Genomic DNA, 12,357 nt, shown 5'->3' on the forward strand with positions numbered 1-12,357 from the left:
GTTGGGGCGGATATAAAATCAGGCTTTGATTGGTGTGTTCAATGACTAATTTCAAAAGAATCTCAACTGTGGGATGAAAAATGCATCGACGTTACGGGAATGGCATGATGAATGCTTCGCGTCGGACGACAGATATGAAGCGGTTCTCTTACCTTTTATGTTGCATGCATATGTCGATCACACTTCTTCCCTGTGCGTAATCCAAAAATAGGAAAACTTTTGACGATTTTGGAAGTTTGATTTTTCTTCCAAATGTTAAATTTTCCAAAAAGAAACTTGATTTTCTGAAACTTCATGAATTCAATTAGTTTGAAATGTCAAGATAATCCTGAAAGTTTCAAATTCTGAAAATTAGGCCTAGAATTTGTGAAAGTCAGTAATAGGAAAATTTACCAAAAAAGGGAAGTTCCAAAAAAAAAAACAGAAAGCTGATCAGGCAACGACTTTTCCAAATGGGAAATTCACCTGACCCGACTTTGACCCCCAATTAGCCAGCATCCTTTTTTTCCCGGCTGCAAGTTTCCTATACTACGTGGTGGATGGCGAGACTCCAGCCGCAGTTGTCATGGTGCTCGTCTCGGCCGTGCGATCTGAATCGAATACACCTCAAAGTGGTCAGCGTGCGTCTCAGCCGCAGGATCTGATCAGAGAGGTCGAACCGACTTGCACGAATTAATCTACCTCCACGTCAATCAGAGAGGTCTCTCTCTCACACGTCAATCACAAGGAACCCGATCACAACTCCACGTCGCCACGGGCCAAGGCCATGATGACCAATATAAAATAAGATCACCGGCCTTCAACCCAGAACCACAAGCGATCCAAACCAATGATCCCTAGTACGACGACCACGACGACGGCCTAAGCCGATCCAGAGAAGAGCAGCCGCGGCGGCGGCCATGGCAGGTCGCGCTGCGGCCGCGGCCGTGCTGGCCTTGGTGTTCCTCGTCTTCTTCGCCGCCTCCTCGTCTGCAGCCGCCGCGCACGTCGACGACGCCGCGGACCATGGTGCGCGCGGTCTGACGCGCCGCATGGAGGCGGATGTGCGGGCGATGTTCGACGCGTGGCTGGCGCGCCACGGCCGCTCCTACAACGCGCTCGCCGAGTACGTCCGCCGGTTCCGCGCGTTCCGGGACAACCTCGACTTCGTCGACGCCCACAACTCCCGTGCCGCGCTGCGCGGCGGGTTCCGCCTCGGGATGAACCGCTTCGCCGACCTCACCAACGCCGAGTTCCGCGCCGCCTACCTCGGCGCGGGCGCCGCTGGCAGGGCCCGCAACGCCGTCGGCGATCGCTACAGGTACCATGCCGAGGACGTGCTGCCGGCGTCCGTGGACTGGAGGGAGAAGGGCGCCGTGGCGCCCGTGAAGAACCAGGGCCAGTGCGGGAGCTGCTGGGCGTTCTCCACGGTCGCCGCGGTGGAAGGCGTCAACAAGATCGTCACCGGGGATCTCGTGAAGCTGTCGGAGCAGGAGCTCCTTGACTGCTCACGCAACGGGCAGAACAGCGGGTGCAACGGCGGCATCATGGACGACGCCTTCGACTTCATCGTCCGGAACGGCGGCATCGACACCGAGGAGGACTACCCCTACACCGCCAAGGAGGGCAAGTGCGACCTCGCCAAGAAGGCCCGCAAGGTCGTTTCCATCGACGGGTTCGAGGACGTGCCCGCCGACGACGAGGCGTCGCTGATGAAGGCCGTGGCGCACCAGCCGGTGAGCGTCGCCATCGAAGCCGGCGGGCGCGAGTTCCAGCTCTACGAGTCCGGGGTCTTCACGGGGCGGTGCGGCACGGAGCTGGACCACGCCGTGCTCGCGGTGGGCTACGGCAAGGAGGCGGACGGCGGCAAGGACTACTGGCTCGTGCGCAACTCGTGGGGTCCGGGCTGGGGCGAGGGCGGCTACATCCGGATGGAGCGCAACGTGACCGCGCGCGCCGGCAAGTGCGGCATCGCCATGTTCGCGTCCTACCCCGTCAAGAACGGGCCCAACCCGAAGCCGGCACCGCCGGCGCCGGAGGAGAAGTGCGATCGCTACAGTTCATGCCCGGCGGGGAGCACATGCTGCTGCACGTACGGCGTGAGGAACGTGTGCCTTGCGTGGGGATGCTGCCCGGCCGAGGGCGCCACCTGTTGCAGGGACCGGGCGACCTGCTGCCCGTCAGAGTACCCTGTGTGCAATGTCCGGAATCACACCTGCGCCAAGAGCAAGGGAAGCCCGTACACTGTGGATGCGCTGCCCCGGACGCCGGCGAAGCGACAGAGGACCGCGGTCTCAGAGCTAGTTGATTCGATCTTTTCGATATAGGCGTTTTAGGTTACAGCGTTTTGTACTCATAACGTAGCAGTCATTTTTTTTTCCGCCGAGAGTCATTGTAAATATTCGTATGTTATTATTAGGAGTCATCATTTTTCAATGGTCATTGTAAATACAGTATAGTTTTACGAAAAGTGTAACGCCCATACGTGTTGGCGTTAGCCAACTCACCCACACGCCTCCATCACCGTCCAGTAACTTCTGCACGAATGTTGATACGAATTAGCTGATTGTGTATGCCACGTAGGACAACTCGCGTGTGTGGTGTGTGAGAGAGGTCGCCCACACATCCGTTTTACCACACGGAAGGGCCGGTGTGTGGCGTTTAGCAGTTCGCCCGCACATCAGTTTTCAGTCACGCACAAGGGCTGGTGTGTGGGCGTTTGCCATCTCGCCCACACGCCCGCCTCCTCTCCCACACCCAAGCTGCCAGTTGCCATGCGTTTTGCAGTGTACATGGCAACTGCCCTAGTGTGATTGCAAGCAGATGGCAACTCTTTTTTTTTACGCGAACATGTCAGTTGCCATATGTTTTGCATGGTACATGGCAAACTGCCCTAGCGTGCACGTAAGCAGATGGCAACTCTTTCTTTTTACATGGCAACTGCCCTAGCGTGCTTGTGAGCACATAGCAACTCTCTCTTTTATCCGAACATGTTTTTTTGCCATGCTTTTTTTGTAGCGATACATGGCAACTGCCTAGTGTTAGTAGGTGGCAACTCCTAAAGTTTTGAAATCATGGCAACTGCAGTAGACCAGACCACACATGGCAACAGCTGTAGTTGTCAAAAAAATGGCAATCTGGACCTTTGACCTGAGATGGCAACTGCAGTTGAGCAAACATGGCAACTGTAGTTGTCCGACATGGCAACCGTAGTTCAGCGACATGGCAACTGCACTTAAACGAACATGGACGAGGGTCCGGCCCATGGCAACTGCGGGCGTGCGGTAAAGTGTCACGTGGGGCGTGCGGGACCACGAGGTACGAGGCCTGACGTACCGGGCGTGTGGGCGTTATCTATTTCGCCCACACGCACGCGTGTAAGAGGGACTGGGAGGGAAAAAAGAGGCGTGTGGGCGCTAGTTGTTTTGCCCACACACAGACGTGTGGGCTGGTCCTTTTAGGCACCACACAGAACGTGTGGGCAGATTCCTTAATGCCCACACGTGTGGTAGTTATCGGCGTCCTAGTTTTAGGACAAGTCATTGTAAAAAAATAGATAAGTCATTGTATTTATATATAATAAGGAGTGTTATATAATCATGGTCATAATTCCTAATATGATCCACGGTAAGAGATAGAATTGAGGGAGGTGAAACCACAAACCAGGAAGGGCGATGCTAGGCACCGGCGCACCGGTCGAACGCTTCGGCCGGTCCAACCATAGCCATCAGATCGGCCCGTCCCGATCCGTTGGATCTTCATCCAATCAGGTCGTCTTCCCCCTCTCGCGAGCGCGGACGGGAAAAGGAACCCCATCTCGCCGGCCGCACGCGTTTTCCCTCGTCGCCGCCCCCTCGCCTGCCCTCCCCGCCTCTGATCGCCGCCCTCGTCGCCCGTCTTCGCCGGCCGCCCTGGTCGCCGGTCCCAGCCCTCGGCGGCCGTCCTCGTCACCGGCTTCGCCCATGCAACAGCCCACCCATGCGGTTGTAGCTTCCGTGGCAACTATTGTAGCTCCGATGGCGATGACCGGAGCTCACCGGCGTGCTCACCGGTGTGCTCGCCGGCGCTCATCCCCCGCTTGAAACAAAAAAATCGAGCGCCCAGGGAGATGCCCAGTGCTGCAACCTACGGCGAAAAAAGCTACGATCGGTGACGAAAAAAGCTTCAACCAGCTATGAAAAAAGTTTCAACTCGTATGACGGAAAACTATGAACGACCAAAGAAAAGTTACAACCGGTGACAAAAAAGCTTCATCTGGCGATGAAAAAAAAGCTTCATCCAACAATGAAAAAAAGCTTCAACAATGAAAAAAGCTTTAGTTGCGCCGCTGCTTGAAGCTTTTTTTTGCTGGATGTAGCTTTTCTTCCGCCGTCACCCCAGTATGTCAATGGTCGTATCAAATCACGTTGCCGCTTGAAGCTTTTCTATCGCCGGATGAAGCTTTTCTGCCATTGCACCATGGAAAGGATGTAGCAAAAAATCCCAAAATGCCTGTGGTAGCAAAAAATTAAGCCAGTTCCAGCAAATCAACAAGCCGGTGGTAGCAAAATTGCAAACAATTTGGCGCGCATTCCAGCAAAACAAAAAATCACGTTGTAGCAAAAACAAACAGAGTTCCAGAAAAAAACTCGCCGGTTGTAGCAAAACAAAAAATCCGGTGCCAGCAAATCAAATGTACTGGTTATCCGATTGCAAAACGCTGCTCGGTGTGGATGCAGCTTTTTCTTCAGCCGGTTCCAGCAAAAAAACGAGCCGGTTGTAGCACCGGAGCGCGTCATCTCCATCCCTGGGAAAGCTGGTTGCAGCTCTTCGCCGGCATGGTTCCAGCATAAAAATCAGCCGGCTATAGCGCGGCTAGGGAGGTAGGAGCTGCGCGAGCGCTGCAGCAGGACAGCTCGCCGGCGAGATTGATCCGCGCGTGGCTGGCCATGGCCGGTGCGGAGTGGTTGCGGAGGCAGATGATTGAGATTAGATAGGATGGCGAAGGGGACGAGTGGCTGCGCTTGACCAGAAAGAGATAAGAGGATGAGGGAAAGCGGTGGGGCGGACCCGCATGCACACATTGAGCGATAGAGGTGCGCGTGACGCGGCGCGACCGGCCGAGTGTTCGGCCGGCGCGCCGTTTGTAAACGTTTACCAACCAGGAACTATCTTCATTGAACTTTGCTAGCTAGCTGGGCCAGTTCATGAGCAATTAATAGAGTTGGACTCATGAAACTCATTTTCAAAAACCACTTTGGTAAAAATCTGAAGTCATGAAATAACAATCGTTAATCACTGCTGCTGCACCTCCTCAATCTATTTTAACCAATTGAATCAGCAAGCAGCAGTCCATCGTTCAGAGCCATAGCTTCTACTGAAACGACATCATATATCGCTGATAATTTGGAGTTTCTAGTGGCAACAGTACGGCCGGCCCACTAATCCGCCAGTTCCAGGAGCCAGTTGATCCCATCTTTTCAATCTGGGCTTATTACTTCAACTTTCTAGGAGATTTCTTTCCTAACTTTGCGAGTAATCTGGGAGCCTTGCACTCCTTTCGGTCCTTTTTACTCTGTATATAAGTTTTGCATGAAGTCAAAGTATCTCTAATTTGATCAAACTTGTAGAAAAAAGTATCAACATTCACAATACCAAATCAATATCATTAGATTTATACTGGAATGTAGTTTCATATTATATATTTAGTATTGTAGATGTTGATACTTTTAACATAAATTTGATCAACCTTTTGAAAATTTGACTTGACATAAATCTTATATGCAGAGTAAAAAGGACCGGACAGAGTAAGCACCGATTACCGAGTGCGAAGTTATGGTGCCCTTTGAAAACAAAAACATATTTAGAAGTTCGGTTCAAAAAAAACATATTTAGAAGTTTCAAAAAAATCTGTGAAAACTTGTATGTGTTCACCACGAATCCATAAATTTTGATGAAGTGGGCACCATGGTGCTGGTTCTAAACTAGCAATTTTCGCCGATTGTTTCCCTTTACTAGCGCACTTACTATGTTTTAGAGGGAAACTTGGCTAAATCCTATTTAAAGCACCTTACGTCAAAGCGCAGGCGTTTCGGGAAAATCCTATTCGCCGCTCGCTGCGGCGAATTGTCGCTGTTTCGCAGAAGCGAGCGAACGAACGTTCGGAGTTGGGCCGGCCCGTTTTAACGTTTACACCGATACCGGTTTTGGGAACCTTCTCTGATGTTTCTAGCCTTTTTTTACGGTTTTGGGAACGTTCTAGAAGGTTGCTGAACCGGATTTGTCTTTTTTAGTTTCTCTTTCGTTTTTCTCTTCTTTTTTGTATTTCCTGTTTCTTTTTTCTACTTTATTCCACTTTTTCTGGAATTTAAAAAATGTTCGAATTTTTCAAAATTTGTTCAAGTTTTTCGGAAAATGTTTCCATTCTCAAATTTTTGTCCACATTTTTCTAAAAATATTTCTGTTTTCAAATTTGGTTCAGAAATTCAAAAAAATTAGGATTTTGAAAAATATTGTTTGCTACTTTTCAAAAATTGTTCAAAAATTCATAACAGTTTACAATTTCAAAAAATGTTCGATTTTCAACATTTTGTTTGTTTTTTAATTTTCGTTTTTTCTGTTTCTTTTTCTACATTATTCCACATTTTCTGTAATTTAAAAAATGTTCGAATTTTTCAAAATTTGTTCAAGTTTTTGGGAAAATGTTTCCGTTCTCAAATTATATTCACATTTGTCGAAAAATATTTCTGTTTTCAAATTTTCAGTAGAAATTAAAAAAATATTAGATTTAAAAAATTGTTTGCTCCTTTTCAAAATATGTTCAAAAATTCGTAACAGTTTACAATTTCTAAAAATGTTTGCTTTTTAAAAATTTGTTCACAAACTAAAAAGTTCAAGGATTTAAAAAATTTGTTCCCCTTTTTCAAATTTGTACACACATTCATATAAATGTTATGTTTCAAAATTTGTTCACAAATTCAAAAAATGTTCGCATTTTTAAATTTTTTACAAATTAAAGTTTTTCCCATTTTTCAAATTTGTTCACACATTCAACTTTTGTTACATTCTCAAATTTTGTTCACAAATTCAAAAAATTGTTCATGTTTTCAAAATTTATTCGCCAATTCAAAAAATGTTTGGGGGCAATTTTGGTTTTTTTAGTTTCGTTAAAATTGTTCGTAATTTCGAAAAAAGTTCATGTTTTCACTTTTGTTCTTGTTTTTTCGAAAAATGTTTTAAAATTTTTTTTTGGAAATTTGGCGAACTGGTTTTAAGTTTTGCCGCTGTTTGTTAGTTTCTTTGAGTTTCGTGTTGTGATTCATACAATTGGAGGAGCCAGTCATGGTGGCTAGCGCGGCGCGTGCATCTGCAGGAGAAGGCGAGTTCGATCCTAGTGCGAACTGTTTTTGCGGTTCTTTTATCTCGTGAAGTAAAGCCAGCGGAAATGGGCCGGCCCAGGGCGAGCTGCACCCTGTGCGAAGCCGCGACACCTTGACGCACAGAGCGTCGTACAGGAGCTCCCGGCGTTTCGCACAGGCTTGCTAGCGGCCGAAGTGAGGCGATGGGCCGGCCTGTTTGCTTACACAGCGTACCTACAACCTCATCCGGTTTTGGGAATATTCTAAAAGGTTCCCTGAACCGGTTTTTGTTTCTTTTACCATTTATTCATTTCTTTTTCTGTTTTTGGTTTTCCTGTTTCTATTTATTTTAGTTTTTTCTTTTATGTTTCTTTTCTTTTTTTGGTTTTTAAAGATTATTTTTATTTTTAGAAACACGTTTGGAAAATTTTAAAATGTTTATGCTTTTAAAAAATATCAGAATTCAGAAAAGGTTGTGTTTTCAAATTTTGTTTATAAATTCAGAAAATATTTGGATTTTACAAAAAAATCGCATATTAGAAAAAAATTGTACCCTCTGTGCAATGTCCGGAACCACACCTGCGCCAAGAGCAAGGACCTTCCGTACATATCTAGCATTGCGTACTCTGCCTATCACTATCCAAAGCAGTATTATAGCCTAATTGATGGCTTAATTTATTATTATCTTGACATCACCATCCCATCCAAACACACTGTAGTCTAGTAGACCGCCTAGTTTATCATTATCTTGACGCCAGTATCACTATCCAAACATACTATAGTCTAGTTGCCGCTTAGTTTATTTTCTTAGTCAAATATCTCACATTTGTTCCAGCCATGTTAAATCTGCAATGTGCTTTGCTTGTTCTGTGCACACAAAAATGCGCAAATTTTGTTCATATGGTCATTACCCAAAAGTTGGTTTGCCAATGATTTTAGTTTGCCACCGTGGGATTTTAAGTATGTGATATGATCATCAAAATTTTGAAATTTGTGCTTATTGATATTCTTGTAAATAATGAATAATAAAGGTACTCAAGGATTGAAATGTTGAAATATTTTGATTATGCTAGATTATGAACTCTGGGATGTGCAAGAGATTTGAAATTTTGAATGCGAAATATTCAGACAACAAAAGATTTCTGACCGGTGGAAAGTATCATTCTCATGGTGACATGTTATAAAGTGTGAAATTTTAGAATCTTTGAGCGATATAAACATCCCAAATGTGAAATATATACAAATTGTGTTGCCTTCCTCCGGTAGCTGTTATTATCCTTCCCAAAAGGTGCTTAAGGTGTAAAAGTAATATTGCCAAATTAAATTAACCATGTTTATTATAAAATACAAACCATCCACCATCCACCGTGTCTGGCAGATCTGTTGTATTTGTTATATGTGGATTTTGTGCAACCAAGGTTTTGCACAAACCTCAAGTTAACATATTTGTATTTGTCATATGTTGATTTTATGCAACCGCGGTTTTGCACAAACCTCAAAAATAATTTGGGTGGAAAGAATGGCATGTATGAGTATCTTTGTAGGAACAACGTTTCAATAACACAACATTGTTCAGCTTGTGAATCGCTAGGAAGTCAAGTTTTCTAAAAGATTCAATATCATTGTCACATAAATAATGGTATAAATTCCATGTGTGACACATTTGAGTTATTACATATTAACAACACCTAAAGCACTCATACAAATTATATTTTTTCGGTCAATTCAAACCGGTGTTGCCACAATACAAAGGGGGACGACCTTAGTAAGTGTGAGGCCAAACTTATCTTCCATGTCAATCCCATCCCTTTCCAGCTCAACAGGGAGACTCCACTTAAACTGATGTAACAATGAAGCAAGCATCAAATGCACCATCCTAGTTGCCAATGTCATCCCAGGGCAGATCCGACGTCCGGCACCAAATGGAAGGAGCTCAAAATCCGCACCTCTAAAGTCAATTGTGGAACCCAGGAACCTTTCCGGCATAAATTTCTCAGGTTCATCCCATACATCTTTATCTCAACCTATCGCCCATATGTTTATGAAAATGCGTGAACCTTTCGGTATTGTGTAGCCTGCTATTTTCAGTGTTGCCTCAGGTTGGCGTGGCAACAAGAGTGGAGCGGGAGGATGGAGTCGAAAAATCTCTTTTATGATAGCCTGAATATAGGGCAACCGAAGAATGTCAGCTTCTTCAATGTTTCTTCTTCGGCCGATAACTTGTTCAAGCTCATTGCAAGCCTTAGCTAATGATGATGGATTTTGGAGAAGCTCGGTCATTGCCCATTCCACTGTGCTAGAGCTTGTGTCGCTGCCGGCGGCAAACAAATCCTAACATGCAAAGTCACATCAATATAGTGTGGCAAATGTAGCTATTTAGATACTCTAAACAAGCATCGCATAACATACAATGGATAATTTTCTAAGTGTGCTATATAACAATAAAAACTTGTTTTAAAGTGCACATAGATACTGTATGGATGAATTATATAAGCAATAATTTGCTTATTTTCAGCGTTAGATTAGATATTCTTTCCATTGTGTTATAATAGAAGAAGCCATTGTTCGTGGACTTATTTTCTTCCACGATGCATGAAGTGCGGCATGTGAGGGATATGATGGGAATTTGAAATGCGGCAAAAGACAATAAGGCCGGGTTGAAAGAATGGAAAACATATGGACTTGAGTTTTAGATGATTCTATCCTTATATAGGAAAATTCCAACGGTGTTCCCTTGTATCTCATGAATGGATTCCATAATTCCTACAAATTCCTAAGCAGATAGACTACTCTATAGGAATTTTAGTGGCAGAAATATGAGCTTTTGAATTTAACAGTGTTCATGTTTTCTTTAGCAAACTTGAAAATGTATGCCACGTACCACCTCCCCCCCCCCCCCCCCCCCCCCCCCCCCCCCCCCCCCGCGCGCGCGTCCCTATACGTGAATCTTAAAGTTACTTAAAAAGCCTACCACTATGTTAGCATGCCTTTTTTAACTAAAACGGGTAACTTCTAATCTCTACCTATAATATGCATCAAAATCTGTAAACTTTTCTATGTGATGTACGGAATCAAAGTTTTTAGATAATTTGATGCTAAAATTAAAAAGAGAAGGCAATATCATGGCTTTTAATTTTAAATACGCCACTGCAATTGCAAAACACACACAAAAAATGTTGTTACCGTGAAAAGTGAGCGTAGCGTCTGGCGGTCGAGCAGGTCCTTGCCATCCTCACGCGCCGCCACGTCGAGCAGCACGTCCAGGAAGTCGTTCTTCCGGGGCTGGCCGGCGTCGCGAGCGCGCAGCCTCTGGTCCACCTCGGCGTCGAACACCACGTGCAGCCGAGCGAACAGCCTCGCCAGCCGCCGGCGGGTGCCCTGCAGGTCGGCCGGCGCGAGCACCGGGAAGAAGTCCGACACGTTTGGGGTCCCCACGGCCTCCATGATGGCCGTCACCACCTCCTGGAACTCCCCGGAGCGGCTGTCGTCGTCGAGGCTCGTGAGGTCGTGGGAGAAGATGGTGCGGGAGAGCAGGTTCAGGCTGGTGGTGAAGGCCACGCGCCCCACGTTCACCGGCTTGCCGTCGCGCGCCAGCCGCGCGACGTGGTCCATGAGCTCGCCCACCTTCTCGCTCCGGAGGTGGTGGAGCGCGTCGAGGCGGTGCGGCGCGAAGAGCTCCGTGGCCATCATCTTGCGGAGCGCGCGCCACCGCGGCGCGGGAGGCAGCCAGGGGACGGAGCCGGCCGCGTGCATGCCGGTGGCGTCGGGCACGGACCGGGCGGCGAACGCGGCGTCGTGCCTCTGCAGGAACTCCCGGGCCATGGCGGGGGAGGAGGCGACCACCGTGGTGACCGCGCCGAGGCGGAGGGACATGAGCGGGGCGCTGTGGGTCCTGGCCAGGCGTGCGAGGGAGCGGTGCGGCCTGTCGCCGAGGAGGTGGAGGCTGCCGATGAGCGGCAGCGGGCGCGGGCCCGGCGGGAGGCCGGAGCGCGCGTGGGTGAGGAGGTTGAGGAGGTAGACGGAGAGCAAGGAGACGACGAGCCATGCTAGCCACGGAGCAAGCACCGCCACGGCCACCATTATTGCTTCCTTTCCCTTCTGCACCTCGGCCAGCGGCACTGGACAGGCGTCTCTGGTAAAACTGCTAGCTAGTCAGTCACGCAAACGCAACGCTATTTATGCTGCTCCATCTTGGTATAGTGAAGTCTGAGGGAGGAATGAAGACCAAATCTAGATGGGATTTAGCATCGAGGAAAACCTGCAGCCGACGTGTTGGTTGGTGGTGCCTAAACGTCAAAGTAGGATGGAACGAGCACAACATCTTCCGGCGAGCCAATTTAAGAACAAGTAACACATTACTCATTTGTTCCTAAATACAAGTCTTTTTAGACATTTCAAATGAATAACATACGGATGTATGTAGACATATTTTAGAGTGTAGAATCACTCATTTTAGAGTGAACAATTAACATCTTTCATTATGGTATGGAGGAGTATCTTGATGCCTCCTTGTTTTCGTTTGGAAAGCCGCCATCAGATGAGATCACATTGTTGGCGGCTGGAAGATTTTGCTGGAGCGTGGCAAAGTCCACATTTGAAGCTTTGAACAAGTACCTACGTACACGTACTCCTCTCGATGCTTCAGAATCTATCTAGTACTCCGTATGACCATAACGTACGGGAGAGAGAGAAGAAAACATTATCCTTGCACCTCTGGATATCACGTGCCACCGCCTCCTTGTTTGGTCTTTGGATCTTGCGAGCTCGATCCATCCGTAGGTATCTGCTCAAATACGTCGACATACTACATAAAAACGAATTGTTAATTCTGTGGTGCTGCCGACTGCCTGCCGTGGCCAAATACAATAGAGTGACATAGACGGGCTATAAGAGATGCCATGTCAGATTTATGTCTAGGTGAAGGAAAGAGAAGAAAAGCGGGCTACAAGCTTACAATCAGCTCTAGCACGAGCTCCAACACCCTTTGTGAGAGGAAAGAGTGGGTCATATATTAATTGTATAGTATACTAGTATGTGTAAC

General features: G+C 47.1%; 2 protein-coding genes across 2 annotated transcripts; one reads left to right on the forward strand and one right to left on the reverse strand.

The window, feature by feature from the left end:
* The first annotated feature begins 730 nt into the window (after positions 1–730).
* On the forward strand, positions 731–4,906 carry LOC109765946 (cysteine protease 1). The gene has a single exon (XM_020324713.4). It carries the CDS (start codon positions 900–902, stop codon positions 2,304–2,306), a length of 1,407 nt encoding a protein of 468 aa, XP_020180302.1. The 5' UTR covers positions 731–899; the 3' UTR covers positions 2,307–4,906.
* A 4,010-nt stretch (positions 4,907–8,916) lies between these two features.
* On the reverse strand, positions 8,917–11,511 carry LOC109765959 (geraniol 8-hydroxylase). The gene is made up of 2 exons (XM_020324725.4): positions 10,500–11,511; positions 8,917–9,647 (listed from the first exon to the last, which is right to left on the reverse strand). The coding sequence occupies exons 1-2, from the start codon at positions 11,394–11,396 to the stop codon at positions 9,336–9,338; spliced, it is 1,209 nt and encodes a 402-aa protein (XP_020180314.1). The 5' UTR covers positions 11,397–11,511; the 3' UTR covers positions 8,917–9,335.
* Between the last annotated feature and the right edge of the window lie 846 nt (positions 11,512–12,357).

Source organism: Aegilops tauschii, chromosome 2, assembly GCF_002575655.3.
Source record: "Aegilops tauschii subsp. strangulata cultivar AL8/78 chromosome 2, Aet v6.0, whole genome shotgun sequence".
In the NCBI taxonomy this organism is placed as follows: domain Eukaryota; kingdom Viridiplantae; phylum Streptophyta; class Magnoliopsida; order Poales; family Poaceae; genus Aegilops; species Aegilops tauschii.